Below are 20,585 nucleotides of genomic sequence, written 5' to 3'. Positions count from 1 at the left end.
TCTGTAATTAGTTGGATTACCAGCTTTCTCCCACATCAAAAGATTTTGATATACTTTCTTTATTGCTCTAGCACCCAATTATCTTCCTTTCCTTCCTTTTTACTTCACAGTTCTGCTTCAGACACATAAAAAATATGCAGGAGCATCAGAACAAAGATCCAGGTCTTTTAAACATTTTACATTGGTGATATTCAAAGAGAGAGACGCTGCATTGTCTTGTGATATACATCACACACTGGCTCTGGCTGTCCTTATTCACTGGTTAAGTGAAAACGGATGAAGTAAAAAAAGCCCCTGAGTCAGCATCTTGACTGGCAAAGTCAAGAAACTTTTATCTCATACTATCACAGCTCCAAATGCTCTTATTTAAATCCTGAGTAACTCTGATTTGTACTAAAAATAGAGGTGGAGTTCTGCACATTTTCACTCTATGACCTGTCATAAAACTCAGCTTTGATGCAAAAATCAAAACAGATCTTTCTCTCTACTTGACATGCCACAGAACTACCTGGGTTTGCTTCATTACTTGCTCCACAGTCATATCAAGCACATTCTGAAGTTTGACATGCTGTGGTACAAAGCTCCAGCATGAACTCTTGCTGGAGGCCTTCACAGGTGAGCACCTTGCATAGGATAGAAAGGGCACAATGGGCTGCTAGCCCTGAAGGCTCAGGGTATCAAAAATGCCAAACTATTAGCAAGGAAATCAACTACTAATGTTTTAAACCTTCTTACTGCTTCAGTATATGTAATTGAGTAGTTTAATCATATTATTATCAAAGAATTAAATGTATTTTTATGGCTACTAGCTGAGGATAAAAATAAAGACATGTTTTCTATGATGTTTTCTCGTAGGCTCTAAGTGTGGCTCTTTACATTATATTTTCCCCTCCAAGGAAGCTTGTCTTCCATAATTTTATAGGACCTCTCCTCTTGTTTTCTGGAGGAAAGAGCTCATATTACAGTGTTCCATTTACCACGAACACTGGCAAACAAACAATGTATTTTTTATGGTCAAGATTTCCAGCAACTGCTGGACTCCACAACAATTGTCTGCCTTAGGAACTGAGCCGGTGGGCTGGGAGACAGAGAGAATTGTGTCTGTTCATGCCAGAGAATATTGCTTGTCTTAAACACACCATTTTCCTCAGGCCATCACCTGGACTACCAGTTCATTTCCCAAATCTCCCCTGCCTTTCTTCAGCCACTTATTAAATCACTGTTTCTTCAACAGGAAGCCAAATAAATCACTGTTCACTCTGAATATAGGATTGTTCATGTTTAGAGTATTTATTGTGGCAAAACAATTAATAGATTTCTTTTAAAAGATTTTTTCTGTGTTTAGGAACAAATGGACTCTATGTGAAGAGGGGGAAACTGTCTTGTTTTGGAAAGAACACTGACTAAGGACACATGCAAAGTTCAAACATCCTTTAAATAGTTTTCTCCCAAAATGTATCATTAGTTTTGTTCAGCTTTTCTAGTTTGTAAACAACTATGTAGTCAATGAAAATATATTTAGCCTACCTTTAAAAAGATGTTTCCAGTATTAAGTGATAATAATAGTAAAATCATATGCAAGACAAAAATATTAAGATCTAGCATGCTTGTCTCTTAACAAGTTCTATTCCAAAATTATATTACATATATTAATTTCAACTTTGTAAATGTTTGTAATCTCAAATCTTTGAGTAGTCAGACAGTGACAAAAAATTATTAAGAAACTGGACAACCCTTCTGTATGTGAATGCCATTCATTTCAAACATTACTTGCTAGTAAAGTGCTGTTACAAGCAAAATGAAATTGTTAGTGTCTATCGAAAGAAGATGACATTTTAGTAATATTCAAATCATACTTGTTTTTGGCAAATAGTTAAAAGCATAGACATGTTTGTTTAACCACCCAAAATTAATCCAGTATAAATAATATTGGTTTCAATAATTCTATGCTAAAAGGCACATACTAATGTTCCAGCAGTTCTTTCAAGTGAGCTTTTGTATGTAGAGTTTTAATTGTGCTTTTAAATAGTTACTGATTCAGTATGATCTTGAAAGTGACATTTGTGCATGTCTAAAATACCTTCTCACAAATGAACCTCACACTCTGAAGGTGTACTTTTGTTAAGATTAAGATTATATGTATCTATATAACTATGCTTGTTGATCTCTATAGATCTACATAGATATACACATATACATATATTCATACATACACACACAAAAGGGCTTCTTCTGGAACAGCAGCAGAAAGTGCAGTCTATACTTTTTTGACTTGTCTTCATAATAGAAAGTTCAGGTATGAATTGTCTTGGGATGTGTGAGATCCAAGGGGTTATTTGTGATACTGTGTATGTCCCATATTACTCTCTTTCCTTACAGGCTGTTTCAAGCTCACTTCACTTCCAGAAGAGATGATTGGCAAATTATTTTCCATGTGGTACTGAATAAGATGACCCACACTATCAAATATACGATCTTTGGTTCTCACCTAGAGGAAGAAGCAAAAGAATATATTTAAGGTTAGACTGTGCTTATAACCAGTTGGACATAAGGCTAACACATTAAAATCAAAAGGCACTTAAGCCACTGAACTCACTTGAGCAGGATCATTAGGCTGTAGACAGCAATTCAGATCTATCCTTTGGCCCACCATTAGCTCACAAGAAAAGTAGTGATAAAGTAAAAAGATTGTATGTCAGACTCAGCTGATTATGCGCAGGAAAATGAAATAACCTTTTTTTTCCTCCACAGAAGAGAGATATTTTCCCCTAAATCCCATTGAGGATTACTTCCTTGATTTACTCTCTCCTCAGAAATGTCATTTAAGACTGCTCTTCTGAGCAGAAGAAAGTAGAATTGAAGTGACAGAAAAAATTTTTTGTATCCAGAAATTCATAATTAAGGATAGGATTATATTTTTTTTAGCAGTAACGGTTTGCAGGATGTGTTAAGTGTATACACTAATTATCAGCACCTGGACTAACAGTATTTAAATTCCTCACTGCTACTTCCATGGTACTTCAGTGCTTTTAAGTTTTTGAACTTTCAAACCTACTTCAGCCACTGGCTATGTTTGAATTAGCCTGGATGGAATCAAATTATTTCCACTTCATGGAATGCACCCATGCATTTTGATTGAAATATCTGAGCAGCACTGAAATTTCATTATATGAAATATTCATACCTTGCCCTCAGGATCCACCAAGAGTAGATGCTTTGCCTGCCCTCCCTGAAGTCCACTGAGGACATACTGACCAGGTGACGTTGTGCTTTCTCGTACCAGAAAATCCCCGTCATTGACTAAGAGGCTCTCTGCTGCTTTCCTGTTCAATTTGCCATGGTAACAATCTTCATTCTTTAGCTGTTGCTTTATTTGTGGCAGAGCACAGAGACCAGCTGTGTTGCTTGTGGCACTCTGCTGAACAGGTTCCGGTAACTCTAAAATTAAATGAAAGGTAATGTATTGGACACTTCACCTAAAACTTCATCCTAAAAGGATGCAAGCCAATATCTTTAATAGCCTTTAAAAATTCAAACAATTCAGTCTTGAAGCAAACCAACTTTACAGACTGTAAGAATATGCACACATGAATGCTCATGACCCTCCAGTGCATTAAGCAAAATTATCACACCACCTCTTCCCCTACCTTAGATGGGAAAGCCTTTGGTCGCTAGGCAACAGGGATTAGAAAGAGGAATTTTTCTGATGCTGTACTGGTTTGGGGTTATATTTCTTTGTATGAAAAAGTCAAATTTTCCCTGTAAAAACAAGATTTTTGTTGGCTTTTTAACATTATTTTTTTTCCCTTAAGATCTTGTTTTTCTTTCTTCCTTAACAAGCTCTGAAGTGATTGTTACAGATCATTGGGAGAGTCATGTTGAGTGGCTCCAGCTATGTGCAGGAATGTAAGACAACACAGCCAATGTAGCCAGAAGGGAAGGATTACAGCATGATGCATTTGCTGTTAAAAACGAACAATTACCAAATGTACTAGAAAAACTGGGTGGTTTGGGATATAGCCAGTCAGACTGCAAATGATTCACAGGCAGGATTCTTCTAAGGAAAATATGAGGATACCACTTCTTCAGTGGAATTGTGCAATCTAAGGCTCCTCAGGATATAGGCAGTTCCTTTTAGAGCATGATGCAGTCCCATGTTGGAAATATCTCAATGGTCACAGATTTCTTTATGGGGTTTCCTTTATTGTCCAGTCCTTTTTCCACTTTCTTGTGTGGAGCCAACTCTGACAGAGAAAACACTCAGTGGGAAACCATAAAAGGCAAAGCTAATAAAGTATGTTCAATAATGAGGACAATCAGTAGCAACTTTATAATCATTTAATGGATATCCACCACTTTGAGTCCATAAATCAAGTTTATATATTGTCCTTTATATATTATAAGGACATATATTTAGTTGATACCAAGATCAAACAGTTTGATTTAGAAATTATTGGATGAGACTGAATGGTCACTTATGGAAGAACTGTTATGGAAGAAAAGACAGTCACAATAATCCCACTTTAACATTGCATGCTACTGCCTGTGAAGCAAAGGCATCTGAGGTCATTTCCACCTTAGAGTGGTTCAGACCTTTAACATACAGGAGAAGCCTTTTCCTTGAGGCAATGTGCAGTTCCAAGCTCCTATCATCCTAAAGACTTGCTTTTTAATACCTATGGCACTCCATTCATTGTCATCAATGAGCTACAGAAGATTAAAGGTTATACTGCTTTTTTACCATCACTATTTCTGCTCTTTAATCCCTTTTCTCTTGAATCTAAAATGGAAAAAGAACAACCAGGATAAATTTCTTTCCCCCATCTTTTCTATATTTCTTATGGGAAAGCCAAATCTTTCTGCATGCAGAGAAATGTGAAGCCCCCCCTCCTTCCAGTGCTTAGACAGGTATGGCATCACAATGAGAACCTACTGGCCTGGCGCAGAGGGCTCCCAGGGATCTGTGCTGGTGCTGGACATCGGGCTGCACATGCTGAATGCAGGGACTGGGTGTTGATGTAACATGGATCATCAAAGAGATCTGCTTTGTAGGCAGGTTTCAATGAGGTTGCCTCTTTTATTGTCTTCTGTGACCTCTCATCGCAATTACCTGCAATTAGTATATAGTATGCACAGATTTCCTTCTTTTTCTTTTTTTTTTTTTTTACTCAGCTTTAAGTAACTGTAAAAGCTGAAATAGAAATGATGTTCTTCTTTAGAGGCCCACTAAAGTAATTCAGAAGCAAAATAAAAAGGCAAATGAACTTATTTTTCCTGATGTCTAGAAGGCACCAGGTCCAAAAGTAATTAGAATGAAGTTTTCAGAAATGTTCTGCACTGGTCCCGTTCTGCTTCAATCAATGTCAGCAGTGAACTCCCCACAGACTGGAAAGAAATTAATATATATGCTTCTACGGAAACACAAACCATACATGTTATTTGTTGCAAAACCCTTTCCTTCCCCTCTGCACCACAAAAAGAGCTTGTAGGAAGCTGAGCAATTCTCTCTCTTGCTATTCTGGTGGAGAAGGGAGAGATGGAGGAGTTTGATGCTTTGAGGCTCTGCCTGGAGAGCCCAAACCACATCTGTCAGGTTAGGATCCAAGCCTAGGAACAGGCTAACAGAACATCCCCTGCAGGGTATGAAAATAATAGCACTTCAGCTAGCCAAATAGCAGGCATATTTTTGCTCTTCAATAAATGTTTTATTCATAGATCTATTCATTCATTCTTTTATTTGTTCTCCCTCTCTTTGTAGAAACCATTTGATTCTCCTTTCCTTGAATTGGAAATAACACAAGAAACTGAAGTATCCCCTACAGACAGTGTAATGGATCACTTCAGAGCTGTGCAGGTGGGAATTCAGAAAGGACCTCATTGCGCAGTGAAAGAGAGGAGCTGAGGAAATGTGCTCAGGGCATAACTGTGGCAAAGGAAGCTCAGAAGGGGATGGAGGCTGATGATCTGCTGGGGTCCCTGAGAGCAGCAGACTTTGCTAAAGGCAAATTGATCCTGGGCACAAAGCTGTCTAAGGTAGGGGAAGGGCACAGTCACACTGAGAAACCAGAGAGGCTGGAACCAAGGGGCCAGGCTCTGTTGGAAAAAACCAATGCTGATACTCGGGATCTCATTGAGCATTTGTAGGAGAAGGGGATATATTCAGAGACTGATAAGTAATGAAGTATTTTCCTTTTTCAAACTGTATGAAGAAAGGGAACAACAAAGGAACAACAGAGTATGAAAGAGAATAAAAAAAACAAAGAGCTACTGTACAGTATCATGAGAAGTAAAATGAGTAAGTCTGCCAGCAGACATGAAGATAGATTAGTGGCCTTTAGAAAAGCTGTAAGGCTTTTTTTGTCTGCTCTCTATCTAGGGAACTAAAAATGACCCACTAAGTAGACACTTTTCACCATTGTATTGAAAGCCAAGGGACAGCTCTTGCAGGCAGCCTGCCCTGGTTAATTCTGCATATGCATGAGAAGGAAAAGAGAGTACATACCCACAGTTTTGTTTTCTTCTGGACAATTTTCATATATATTGATGAAGGTTGAGCTGCCTGTCTGTGGAAAAATTTTAAAATCAGTCACATAAAGTAGTCCCCTAGAAAACCTCAGGTAACTTCAAAACATCCATGCATTAGTTAATAGATATACAGGTAATTAAACATGTTCTTCACAAAAAATTCCCATCCCAAATAATATTTCACACTGATACTCTTCTTTCTTTAGATGTCACATCTGGACTCCAATGTGAGTCTCATAACTGCCCAGTTATGTATCTAATGTTTAGTATATATACAGTATAACTCCTAGGTAAGAAAGCTCAGATTTTCTAATAAGTGTCTCTCATCACAAAATCAACTACAGGTATCATGGTTTGAAAGTGAAATGGTTACTAAATTGTCTGAGCAGCACTGAAAGAGAAAGGAAAACCAAAAAGTAACACCCTCATTGGAAAAAGGCATTTGCATTTACATGCAGTGTAACTCCTTGCAACAGTACTGGTAAGCATCAGGTGCAAACTCCAGGTATAGTAAAACATTTTTAGAATTAGAGAACTGTTGGGGAGGTGGGGACCTGATATGCAGAGTATGGTTCACGTCAACAAAAAATAGATGCTGAAGTAGCACTGAAACACACAGCAGCCCGGGAGCAGTTGCTACCAAACACAAATAACACCTGGGAGCAGCAAGCTTTTAGACAGAACCAACTGGATTCCAGCAAGCACATCTGAGTGTGCTCCCTCTGAGCAAAGTGGTGGTGCCTTCTTTCCTGTGTGGGGAATAGCTGGTGCTCCCAAGGCCTCACACAGCAGACTCTGAAATCTGTGCAGCCATCTGAACTTGGCTTGTTTTACTCCCTGATTGGTTTTTATTTCCCACTATGCCAGACAAGAGCCACAGATCTTTTGCTGATTTAACAGAGCTTCTTGAAACAATCCAAGAGTAATGAATATTGTATATTTATTGCAATCAGTCAATGTTGTATGTATAAGTTGTAGAGCATAATGGACAGGATGAAATATTTATTAGATCACAGAATAGGGAGCCAGGAGGTCCCAGATTTTGCAGATGTTCTCTCCAACAAGCCATTTAAATTGGTATCTATTTTCTTCTCAGAGCTAATGAGTGAACAAGGGAATATTACTTGGTCTCCTGAAAGTACTCTAAGGACAAACCAGTTAATATTCAGAAAGTGCTTTGGGATTCAATTATGTACTAAGCATCATTAAATCTAACCTAAAAAAAACTTTTCCCAGGATAATCAGGACCTGGTTCTGATGTTAATGCCATGCTTTAACACCACAGAAACATTTTATTATTCATTCCCATAATAGGCAGTGAGTATTTATCCCAGCAGATTCTGTACTTACTGAGCAATAGTGCTTTTTGCACTGGACAGGACACTTAGCCCTTGGGTCTGTCTGCACTTTCATTCGCATGTCTAACACTCCACCGGTGGGAGGCTCTTTCCCTGGAATTTCATTGTAATATTCATGATGATCCTCCCTCTCCTGTGAATTCCCAGCTGATCCATTAGCATTTGCTGCCTCACTGAAAAAAATATAAAATATGGGGGGGGGAAGGGAGGGAAATGAAGCTTCTGATGTAATCAATTGCTTTCTAGTGTAGGCAAACATCCCCAGTGTCTGCACAACACTCAATACACAGATCCGCCATATGGAGGCTGTAAAGGGCTTTGGGCCGGAACTTTCAGAGCTGTTTATTTTTCCAGTTACTTCTTCCTGAATTAAAAATAGTCATGACAGGTTGGGGTAGAGGGAGGTACAGTCATTTCATTAGCATCAGGCAGATCAGGTATATTTTCAAGTCAAAAAAAAGGTAAGAGGAATCCACTGAAATTTTAAGAATTCCAATGCATTCTTCATTAGGGTATCCAAAATGCAGACTATAAAACTAATGGCTTCTTCACTGAACTCTGTAAATCTAGAGATTGCTGGCAGGCAGCCAGACTTCAAGAGAAAAATTAAAACCTCGTGGCATTTACTCAGACAAGCCTGTAACTGTCTTAGAAAATCAAATATTACTACCAAAAAAAAAAAAAAAAAAAAAAAAAAAAAAAGAAATGTAGCTGTTCTTATAGGCATTTACCCTGATTTTAATAAGCACAATCAATATTCTGGCTCAGCTTGAAGGGAGCACTGAATGACATGAAGGAGAGCACACAATGTTTTTTTTGAGCTAAACCAGAATGATGATAGTTTAAATGTACAGCTGATACACTGCAAAACAACTAGGTGCTTCCTGTACTGTCTCCGGTCCCAGAATAAAAAAACTCATCTCAAATCTTACTTCTCTGATTAACAAGAGTATAATTGGATAAAAGGCCATGAGCAGGAAAGAGATAAAGTTCAAGTAGTTGATTATGTGATATGCAGTGCAAGTATTTGATTATGTGATTCATAGTAGTTTGGAAGGGAGTGACTCATTCACACAGCAATATCCGACTCCTCTGCCTGAGGACCATTCTTGGAGGCTGGCTGTGGGTTATGCTCAAGGAGGAAATCTAATTACCCTCTTCCATTTCTCCCTGCTCCTATGCTGCTTGTGACATAACCTAGCAGGATTTCTTAGGAATAAACGGCTTTTCCTCTGGTTATTTTCCCCAGGAAAAACAGACCAGTTTGAGCAGTCTGGAATGGCAAGAACCACCATATACATTGAAATAAATATAAACTGGAGTTGCATATGTGCAATAAAACCAGCTCTGCTGTGATGCATTAGGCCCTGTTCCACTGACACTGCCTGCTCAGGGTGCAGGTAAGCAGTGCCTCAGCTTTACCTACTCATGGGAAGGAGCGGACAATCAAATTTGGTATTACAGTAAAAAGAAGCCTGAGAAAAATAGGCATGGCTAATCTGTGAGGAGAGCCCCAAATTAGAGCAAGAATTGTGTCCCCAGTGCAATGGAAGAAGGGTAATTGAAATGGGGAATTGTGGTCCAGAAACTAATCTAGGCCCTGTATTTCAGGCAATGTGCAGAGGACAGGGCTTCACACTTTAACATGCGAGGTGGTGGCTGTGTTTATTTCAGTTCATGAGGCTGATGTAAGTCATGCCAGGTGAAAACTGAGGCTGCTGCCAGGACGTGAGCAGAATAGCAGAAAGGTGAATTTAAATGGCTTTTTTTCCCCACCACACACTTTCCACAGCTGCAGCAAGCTTAAACTTGGCACAGGTCAGGACTGAGCTCAGTCTCTGTGTGTGTGTATCTGCTATTTATAGAGCTGAACTTACTTGGGCAGAGTAATTTGAACATTTGTTCAACTTGCTTGACTTAAAATAAAGCTGCTTTATCTAAGGAACAATACAGCTCAATTCTGTGTTCTGCACCTGTACAAATGTCACAAAAATCAATGGAGTTCACTGGCATAAGCTAATTTTGGTATCTTATACGCTGCACGTACAGGCATACTCTTGAATTATCCTATGTCCAGAAAGCATATTCAAAGCATCTTACTTATGGATCACTCTTTGTAGTGTATTGTTTTCCTGAAACGTACTAAAGAGAAGGAAACTTCCAGTTAAGTGACTGAGAATGTGCTGACCTTTCATTAGATGTAACCAGACTAGATGGGTTCTTCAGGTACTGTCTGAACCGGAGCTCAAAAGCCTGCCCTATGGTGTTGATCACCTCCTGTGCCATCCCATTGGGACATTCCAGGATGTGGCATGCTGAAAAGAGACACCTTACTTTAATTACGTAAAGGCAGTTTACACCAGAAAGTAAAGACTCAAGCTACATTGCTTATAGCAAGGCTCCTACCCCTTCGTGGAGCCAGCAGCTAGTACAGCTTTAGTCTGACCTGCAGATTCCCACTTCATTGCACAAAGAACATGACATTTAAAGCCACAGCCTGCATACTATTACCCCTATACATACAGCAAAGCCAAAAATTGTACAGAGTATTGAGCTGAGTTCAGTAGCTTCCTTATTTTAAAACTCAAACAATTCCTTGTTATGTATAAATAAAGTAATCATATAAACACATATAACAATTGGAAACTTGTTTCAATACCTCTCTGATTAACAGGGTCTTTTGCTACATATGCCACGTAGTCTGTTGTATCCTACAGGAAAGAAGACAACAAATGTCTTGAACATTGTAATTATGAACACCCCTACCACCACAGCACAGCAATTGCATATAGACAGGTACATTTTTAGCTTTAAAATGCACACTTCTCTGAGGGAAAAACAACCAGAGGTACTAGCAAAGTGAGTCAAAGAAAATATCAATGACACACTGGTGGCTATCAGCACAGTAATTGTCCCATACTATTTTTCTTCTAAAAAATGGACTAGACCATTTGTCATTCTTTGGATACTGTGTATTCAATTCCAGCTCTGCAACAGGAGTAGAAACACAACTGGTGCCTCATCAGCAGACAGTGCTGTTCCTTCCACTGTTCCCACGGAGGTCACAGCCTTTCCCATGTAATACCTCAGGGCTGTGTGACTGCTGCTCACAGCTTTTGGCTGGAACAATCCTTACCAGAATCACTGGAAAATAAAATAGTGCTAGCATACTGCAAAGGACAAAATTTGCAGTGTTTCTAATTTAGAGCAATAAGACTGAGTTTTGAAGCATCTTAGAGAAAAGATAAACTTTAAAATTATGCAGAATGAAATGGGTATCTGATCTTAATTGCTCCTGCCCAATTTTAGTCTGGCTACAATCAGGTTAAATTACCCTGGATCTCAAAGCTGCTGCTGAGATCAGGCAACCTCAGTATAATCAGTTTTCTGTTTCTGATTCTCTTTCTAGCCAACACAGAAATAATCCTCTTTTTCTAATCAAATTGAAAAGGGAACTGGAATAGAAAAATTAACATTTCTAATGATACCGCAAAAGCAGAGTGGTTTGATAATTCAGCGTTATAGTCAAATTGGTGAGGTAATGAATTACATTCTTTTAATTATTAAAGATGCATTTTGTTATTTTGGATCTTTAAGGTGGGACAGGGAAAATGTAATTCACAGCTTAAAGGCATGGTTCTCTTGAGGGAAGAGGCAATCAGCTGGCAGGAAACGAGGCCCCATTTGCAATATGCACAAGAGCAATCATTTAATAATTCACAATGAATGACACAAGAGGCAAGTCTTAGGGCCAGCAGAACTTGTCCTAGATATTTTTTTTAAAATCTCTAAAGTTAATATCACTAAAGCAAATCAAGCTAAATATTTCTTATGTGTCTAGTGAACTCAATTTCCTTCCTTTTCCTTTCAAGTTTTTCTTAAAAGTTCATAAATATTTCAGGATAGATATTTTAAAATAAATCAGATCTAGGGAGTGACTAGAAACTAAAGTAACTGGAGCAGCACCTGCTATTTTTTGTGTCTTTTTAATGTTTATGTAGATGCCTGGATGATTTTGCTTTAAAATAAAGCCAGAATAGGCTTAATTATCAGGCAGAATGGTGCTACTCCTTCACAGCCCAAAACAACACTGAACTTCACTTAGACCTTGAATGTGGGGCAGGTGGGAGGACAGGTCCTGTGGAAGCTATCTCCTGTTTTAAATGTAAACAGAACTTTGAAAAAATTACCTGAACAAGACAACAAAATTGCCCCTTATGTGAAGGACCACTAGATTTATAGTTACCACTGATGAGCAAGACCTCTATTTTACATTATCCTCCCAGTAAGAAGTGTCAGCAGCTGCTCCACCAAGCCCATTTCCTGCAGCACATCTGTGCACGCACATCTCTTGCTGGCCCTGCCATTAAGCACTGACCAAACCCAGCCCTGTGTAGCCTCTGAAATCTGAAGTCACTGTGCAAGACCAGTACAGGATAATAATATAAAAAACCACTAAAAAAGGTAAACAAGTCCTAAGGAATTACTTATCCAACCCAGATAGATGCATTTCCTGCTTACAATCATTACAGTAAAGAGTCTGAAATAGAATAAAAACTTGAAAACATCCATGACCACATGGCAGTGACACTAGGAAGAACGGCCCTATCTGCAGGAAGAAGGTGGTTATGCCACATCTGTCTCATAGGAGCTGTTGGCTTGAGTCAAAATTAATCTAAAAATTTAGAGGTGCCAGTGCTGACAGGTTTTATGACAGGTATTGGATCACAGGGACAACTGAACTGATCAATTCCTATGTTCACATTCTTATTTTTAGATTGCCGTAGTCAAAGGGCTTTTGAATGGACTGGCACTCACTGATGGGCAACAGAAAAGTAACTATGTATCTATTAAATATACACTGAGACACTATTCCACCTTTCCTTTTCAATGTCAGTACCCCAGTTTTCTTGTATTACTGCTCATGATCCAAAAGTGCAGTGTACTCTGTTGGTGCTTGTGGAAGGAAAGGATGAAGCAAAGTATTTGCAGGTAACAATTATTACATGAGTTCATTATACCTGCAGAAGTATATTTTATAAATCAATACTTACTGGGTCACCTCCAGAAGCAAATGAGATGGACTGCATGTGATGGTTGGCAATAATCTGAAAAGCATAACACACTAATTAAATATGCTCTTGGGCTACACAGTAGAAAACATCAGAACATATGTCTTTATGGAACAAGCAAGTAAATTCATAACAATCCCATTTATTAATTTATGCATGTATCATTTAGGAAGGAAAGAGATAAAAATAGGAATATTTTTGAGACTACCCATTCACGTTTACCAGTGTCTAGATCTCTGAGTAATCTTCCTTTAAGGGTTTTCAGAATTAATTCAACCACCAACTTCTAACTGTACCCAGAAGGAAGGAAGGGAAACCTGGTGTCCTACTCCCCTCCCAGGATGTGCAGTGGACAGGAGACCTCTGCACTACAGACAAACCCCTAAGTGCTCCTTGATGCTCAGCATGGCACCTGCTCAGTGCAGCATTCCTCAGAACCAGAGAGCCAAAATGGCCTCCCTGATGTTCCCCTGCTCCAGCTTGGAGCAACACCTGCTGCTGGCCCAGAGTGAGATCATCCAGGGAGCAATACCAACAGCTGAGGGATGAATTAGGTGGGCAGGACAAAGATCCTTGTCATACCTGCCAAGAAAGAAGGGAGCACAGCCCAGTTCCAGGCAAACCCAGGCTCTCAGGAACACACCTCAAAAGAGCCTAGAGACTTTACACAGTACAATTGATTATACACACCTATTATCCAGCTGTAAAATAGCTTTGAATGATACCAAAGCCAAGCTCTGACTTAATACCTATATCAATTTTTTTCCCTCCTATGACTTTTCAAAAACTACAGTCAGAACTAGTGTTTTGTTTATTGGCACTTTACTGGCAAACACATCCAGAGAAACAGTTTGCCAAGAGCTCAAGGATCCCTCCCTGTGGAACACACCATCATGAACAAAAAGGACCTGTGCTGTATGTCAATTCCTCCAAAGTGCTTTCATTTTTAAATTCAGAGGCATCATGTAATTCAGCTTCACCAGGCATGTACAGGTCTGCTAAAGGGTGCTGCATTCACTTTGCAGGGCATTGCCTTCCCTCAGAAGCCACAAACGAGGACAAAACTGTAGCATGGAGAAAAGGACACTGATTACATGTATCCTACCTGCTGCGTGTCAGCATTAATCAAAGTGAGGCTGCTCGTTGAAATGGTCAGCTTTATATTCATGCCAGAAAACTGAAGGTTACTTTTGCCAAGTACAGAAGACAGAAACTTCACTGGAGGCTTTGAACAAAGACAGAAAAGAAAGAGGCTGTCAGCCCAGTCTGTGAGGGGCAGAAACATATGAAAGTCAAGGAGGTTTTATGGTATCTTATTGAGACTTTCAATGGAGCAAGGATAATGGCTTGATCAAATGCAAATAGATCTTCTAACTAACATCAGCTCTGAATGCAATACTGGTAGGAATGGGTTTTATGTCAATAAGAGGGGAAAAAAATCCCAGTGAGCTAAATGTTATAGCTGGCTCAGTAATTCAGAATGTGCAGTTTTCTTTCTGAACACTTCTTTGTTTCTGGAGGATGAAGTGTTTCTGGGTAAAGCAAGAAATTCTCTCATGTATTCCTCTTTCAAGAGTAAGTTCATTCCTCCTGAGCTCCACAGTTACAGAAGGAAATCTGTAAGTTCTGCTGGACACAACCCAACAGTAACCACTGACGTTGCCCCTCACAGCATCCCAGTTACTTAATTAAATCCATTAAACACTGCCATTTTAGTTTAATGCGTTTAATTTTTTAAATATATTAATAAGCAGCAGATAACATTCCAGTGAATTAGCTCCCTCTTGCAAAAAAAAAAAAAAAAAAAACCAAAAACCTCCAATTCCAATATTTTAGCAGCCAAAGCCTAAAACTTGTAAAGCACGATGCACTGCAAGGGCTGGTAGAAGCAGGAACTCTGGGCAAAGCATTAATCCTGAGAGAAATAAAGTAGGGCAGAGCCTCAGCCTCAAACCAAACAGGCTAAACACCCTGCTACCAGCACTTCCATGTTATCCAGGCTGAGTTCAGATGGATTAAAATGCACTAATTCCAGCATGGACTGAAGCCTGTTAGAGAACCATGTATCCAGCTTATCAAAAGCAGATATAGAAAAATAATTACTGAGCTAAAACAGGATTTACCTTCCGCTTTTTTATAGCTCCATTTGTACCCGACACAGCTTCACACAGTCGGCTTATTGCTTCCCTGCAAATAAAAAAATACAGCACAGACCATTGGATCATTTCACATGCACCATCTGTAACAGAGCCAACAACTCTGCAATTTATTGTTATCGGCCCACTCATAAACTCTTAAATCTTCTGGAAGGCCTTTCACAGTTGTTTTTCTTTCTTCTTTCCTCCCACTGTTAAAAAAAAAAAACAGCCAAAAGAACTATTTAACAAAACACAGTGATTCAGCAGCCTGGTTTGGATTCTTTTTCTTCATCAAACCCATCCATTTCACCTTATGAAAATTTGTATAATAAAAAAAACCTCAAACAAATTAACCAGAAGACAAGCAACCTAATACCTTCAAAGCTTTTTTTTCAGAATGGTTGATAGGTCCCTTGCATGGCAGAAGGGGACCCTCCCCTTAATCCTTCCTATTTAGCACAGCAGGTGCATGCTGAGTGAGCCCAGCTGGGTTCTCTGATTGACTTTCTGGGTTTTGGGATTTCTTTTCAAAAAAAAACCCAAAAAAACACAGAAAAAAAATCCCAAAAAAACACCCTCCCCCCCAAAAAAAAACTCAACAAAAAACAAACAAAAAACCACAAACAAACAAACAAAAAAAACCCAAAAAACCAGAATCAAACCAAAAAACACAATAACCCAAACAACAGTGGAGGGGTGGGAATGTATAATCAGCTTCTCCAGTTCCTTTTCAGAGCTATCAATCCATATCTTTCCATCTCTGATAGGAATTTCCCAAACTAGACCTTCTCTCTAGCCACCCATTCTCCTCTGCAGGTTCCTCTCGGTTCAGGCAGCAGAAGAGTAAAGTATAAAGCACTCACAGAACTCATTTCTAGATGAAAGATAAATCCCACACAGGATAACACAGTGCTGTGCTGTGTTTGTTTTCCAACTTGAACAAGGCACATTCTGGCCTCTGCTCAGGCAAGTGACTGGTTTGGACATACAGCACAGCACTGATGGCCCTGGTCAAGGTTAGCACAGCAGCTGGGACAAAACCTTTCTGCTGGCAGTTACAGGCTATTCCTCACTGATAGCTGCTGCTTTGAGCCAACAGGAGAACAGTGCCTTACTGGGCTGGGATGTGCTCAGCAAGTTTCCACAGCCTTGCCTGCACATCCCGGTTGGAGCTGCAGCCTCGGAGTCTCCAACTGCCCTGGCCCTGTCCCACAGGGGCTGAGGTCTTCTCAGCCTTAAGCTCCCATATTGGGCACTTCATGCCTCAGCCTTTCTCTTGGGGCTGAATTCAGATTTACCTTCCAAGACTGGGGTTTTTTTTTTTTTTGTTCTAAAGGGGAAGGGAGTTTGTTTAATTGTTTGTTTGTATTATTGAATTATTATCTAAAGAGCTAATTAGGAAACAAGCTGGTTGGGAAAGCTTGTCTGTTTCCAGATCCCAGTGTGTGTGTGGGAGGAAAACACCACTGGCCTTCACCTCCTGAGAAATATTTAGTCCAGAAGGGCTGAAAAGTAACAGGAGACCACACAATGACAAGAGGCTCCAGCCAGGTATGTTCCATGAAGCAGAGATGCCCAGTGAGGAGTGTGGTCCCCCCAGGACCCTGCAGATGAGAGAGGAAGTAAAGCCAGCCCAACACAGATGAACCCCAGTCACTGCTGTCCCTGCTCAGCACCCCCGGGGCTGCCACACCAGAAGGCTGTGTGGTGGAAGTACTGAAGATCAGTGATATACACTGAGGGAACACCCTGAGAAATTCAACCTAGATGCTGTCAAATGAATGGAGACCTCACCCACAGCAATATATAATTAATATTTTCTGAGTGAAAACATCAGGGAAGGAAAGGGGCCTCACTGAGGGCTACACAAGATCAGAAAGCCAGCCTTTTAAACGCTGACCCTTCTTAGCATTTAAAAGCAAAGTACTTCCCCCTACACAACTGAAAATATGTTTTTTAAGCAAATATTGATACTCTTCTTGGTTAGCTCCTGTTTTATTTAGCTGTTATCAGGAGGAAGGCCAAACATGACCAAAAAACAAAAAACAAAAAAAGAGGAAGGCATCCTGCAGGATGATCTTGCAGATTCCAATAATCAGCTTGGAAAATGAGAACTCATCTTCTCATTCAATATTAAAGAAAATTAAAATCAGAGCCAGGACATTAAGGCTACCTGGAGCCTTCAAGTCTAGCCTTACCTAGAAAGAAAACCAGATACAGAACAAATTGGAAAAACAGGGAAGTTGTCTCTTTTGGTGACAAATGAGTTATTGCACATGTCAGGCAGCCCATGTGAAATCAAGAGTTGCAGGCAGAGTTGCCAGCCACAGAGCCTGTTCTTGTACAAGCCACTGTGGTTGCTGCCCACTTCACCATGCTCTGAATCAACTGTCCAATAAAAAGGAACCAAAAAGAAGCAAACCATTTCCACTTAATAGTTTCTATTACCTCTCTTTGGTAGAGGAAATGGTTGTACAGACATTTCTTGCTGCATACCTCTGGGTGATTTTCGAAGTGATCTAACAAAACTTTACAAATATTATTTGAAAGGTGTGAAAAGCAGGAGTTTGGTAACACCTGCTGCTCCAACTGAACACTTCCTACATGCAGTCATTTCCACAAACTAGAAACTGCACCACACACTAGGAAGGAAAGAAACTCTGGATGCACCCATGATAAACCAAAATGCGTGACCCATTTTTGGCATCCATAAGCCTTTAAACCAGATTTTTGGGGCTTTTTTCAGGCCCACTCAGAAGTAGAGTCAACAGGTTTCCTCTGGGTCTGCAGCTCTGGAGTGAAACCTGTGGCAAACCCAGCTCCTGCAGCTCCCAGAGCGTGCCCGTGAGGGAGAGCGCCTGTGGGCAGTAACACTGAGCCACTTTGTTCATTGTTCCCCCAAAATGAGAATAAAAGACGAAAGATGGGCTGATGTAAGCAAGCAAGCATGCTGTTGAGGATTTGCTTTTAAGCATCTAGGGCCCTGCCTACACCATGTAACAGAAAGGGATTATGTGGCTCAACAAAGTTGAAATTAATCTTCCAAACAAAGTCAGCCTTCTTCCAGCAGCCCTCCCTGGCTGCACATTTCAGACACCCTTCACCCCTCACTGCCTGACCATTTTCGAGTTTATAAGTTAATGTCCCAATCCAAGATACAGAACCTCTTTTCCCAGAAATGCCCAAATTTAATGACTAATAACCAGCTTGATTTAACAGAAGTGGGAAATGTGTAAGAGGAAAAGAGCTGAATGGCTGGACAAGAGAAGCACACATTAGGGTCCAGCAAAGGCAGGATCTGCCACAGCACAAGGGTGACAACCCAAACACATCTTGTATCCAGAGCAGCAAGCACAGGCTAACCATTAAAAAAGGAAAAAAAAATACAAAGACCCCCAAGCAGAAGAATCTGTTACGCTTACTGTTATTTTTTGGTGTTACTTTTGTCATCTACACGGAGTTTGAGATCACAGATTTCTGCAAAATGGAGGGAATGTCCCTAAGAACAAGTGGGGTCATGGGCAGGCAACATCAGAGAGCTGGAAAACTTGCAGTGGAATTTCCTGTGCCAACCTCCTCACCCCCCAGCCGCTGAGGGTAAAAGCATCTCAGTGCCCAGCCCTTCTCCTGCTGTGCTGTGGTCATTTGGCCACACAGCACCTCTGCATCCCATGGTCATTCACAGCACCAGAGAAGCCACTTTCTGCCTTCCCTGACCATGAGCCTGCCAGGCAACTGGAAATGCAAGTCCTGCAAGAAAGCAGAAGGTACATTCTCCATGTTCACTCCTTTGGACTCCTCACTGCACTTTGGCAAACATGAGTTTGTTGATCTTTTCAACATTCATGAGAAAGGTAACTAATATCTTCAATTTTAGATACCATGAGGTAACTAAGCATGCACATAGACATAAATCAAGGCAGGGTGGAGACGTAACTAGAGACTCCACATCACTTTAAAACAGAAGATGCCTCTTTGTTTACTGAAATGCCATCAAAGTAAAAATATTTTTTACCCCAAATCAAATAACAGGCATGGTTAAAATGGGGTAATTTCCAGCAGCTCCTTGGTTGGTGCATTGTGCATGTGTGTATAAACTTACTCCCCCGAGAGAACAATAGGGGAATAATCAATGTTATCTTTGCTCCAGTCAGCTTGTCATCGATTGAACTTTAAAGTCTGCATGTGTGAGCTCAGCACTTCAGCATTTGGGTTGCAAACAGTTTAAGTTTTGAATTTCTCATGCACAAAAGAGCCCGTTAAGGTCAGCAGTGGCATTTTTTTTAGGTGATGGAAATATTTCCATTGTTAAGTTTTGACACAATTCTGCTTAACAAAACGTTACTATCTAGCCCAAATTTAAGTTGGCAAGCTCTTGTCACGCAGTAATTAATATTCATTATTTTCCTGACAAACCAGCCAAAGCTCTGTTCTGTTAGCACAGCACACACACACCTCTTGCAAACAGGAGATAACCTCGCCCTCTGGCTGAGCTGTGAAGAACACAGTGGCCCGGGCTGGGTGTATTACATGGCTCTTCTTGGTCTGTAAAGGACCTGCCTGAGGGAAGTATATTGGCATCTGAGGCACTTCTTCATACACACATGGAAGATCTGGGTGAGTGTGTGCTTATCCCAGTTGTACAAGTCAAGAATTGCTGGTTTTGAATATAAAACAAACGGGACAGCTTTCAAGTGAAGTCTGTAGGCATTGAAGGACTCATGTTTTTCAGGTCCTTTCAGCTGCTAAGTCTGGGAGCCAACAGGTATAAATGTAACACTAATCCCTTCACGTTGCTTTCCTTTCTCCATGAATTTTTGGATACAAACTTGAGGAAGGAAAACAGCACTTGAAAATCTCCCTCCAGCAGGAAGGAAGAGCTGGGCAGGTACAGGAAGCCTCAACCACACTCCTGGCATCCTCAGCACGAACTATGCCAGAAAAGCAGCTGAGAGGAAAAGGGAACATGTCTAAGGCCAGGTGAAGACAACCTGCAGCCACCTACCTCCCCAAAAAACTGGGCGGCTGTGGGGCTGCCTGGCACTAGTCCTGACTGGTGGACCATGAGCACATCACAGAACCACACAGCACTCAGAGCTGGATAGAAGGTGATTGTTTTGAAAACTCAAACACTTCTGCACTGCCAGACTTACAAGAATAAATAATAAAAAAAAAATATTGCGCTTTTCTATTTCTGACAGGAAATTTCAGCCACCCCACAGGTAGGGGTACTAACAATCTAGACCCAGAAACTGGCAGTAACCTGGAACAGAAGTTGCAAAGTTCTCAAAAGACCACAAAATATTTCCCGTTTAAATCACATCCCCAGTTGTATCTGAGAATGAAATATTAATCTTTTTCTGATTTGCAGCCTGAAAACTTGGGCTTGCAGTACAGACGGAAACAGCTGTATTTCAACATGTTTTCCTTGTGACTCCATTTCCAGCTGAGGCTGGTCTTGGTGAAGATGGGGTCAAGAGGTGTCATACATC

At 40.3% G+C, this 20,585-nt stretch overlaps 1 protein-coding gene across 2 annotated transcripts in view; it reads right to left on the bottom strand.

Annotated features, from left to right (window-relative positions):
* Positions 1-154: 154 nt before the first annotated feature.
* Positions 155-20,585, bottom strand: part of SHC4 (SHC adaptor protein 4) — a 29,087-nt gene continuing 8,656 nt past the window's right edge. For both annotated transcript variants that reach the window (XM_009089937.4, XM_050978638.1), the window contains 10 exons: positions 15,079-15,142; positions 14,061-14,180; positions 12,938-12,991; positions 10,543-10,594; positions 10,072-10,198; positions 7,876-8,056; positions 6,503-6,563; positions 4,934-5,110; positions 3,185-3,438; positions 155-2,488 (listed from right to left, as the gene is read on the bottom strand). In XM_009089937.4, coding sequence (XP_009088185.1) covers positions 2,333-2,488; positions 3,185-3,438; positions 4,934-5,110; positions 6,503-6,563; positions 7,876-8,056; positions 10,072-10,198; positions 10,543-10,594; positions 12,938-12,991; positions 14,061-14,180; positions 15,079-15,142 — 1,246 coding nt within the window. In that variant the 3' untranslated portion in view covers positions 155-2,332. The remainder of the gene's footprint in view (positions 2,489-3,184; positions 3,439-4,933; positions 5,111-6,502; positions 6,564-7,875; positions 8,057-10,071; positions 10,199-10,542; positions 10,595-12,937; positions 12,992-14,060; positions 14,181-15,078; positions 15,143-20,585) is intronic.

The sequence above is a fragment of the Serinus canaria genome, chromosome 10 (genome assembly GCF_022539315.1).
Source record: "Serinus canaria isolate serCan28SL12 chromosome 10, serCan2020, whole genome shotgun sequence".
Classification (NCBI taxonomy): Eukaryota; Metazoa; Chordata; class Aves; order Passeriformes; family Fringillidae; genus Serinus; species Serinus canaria.
The sequence above is the reverse complement of the archived record's forward strand: the minus strand, read 5'-3'. Positions and strand labels throughout refer to the sequence as shown.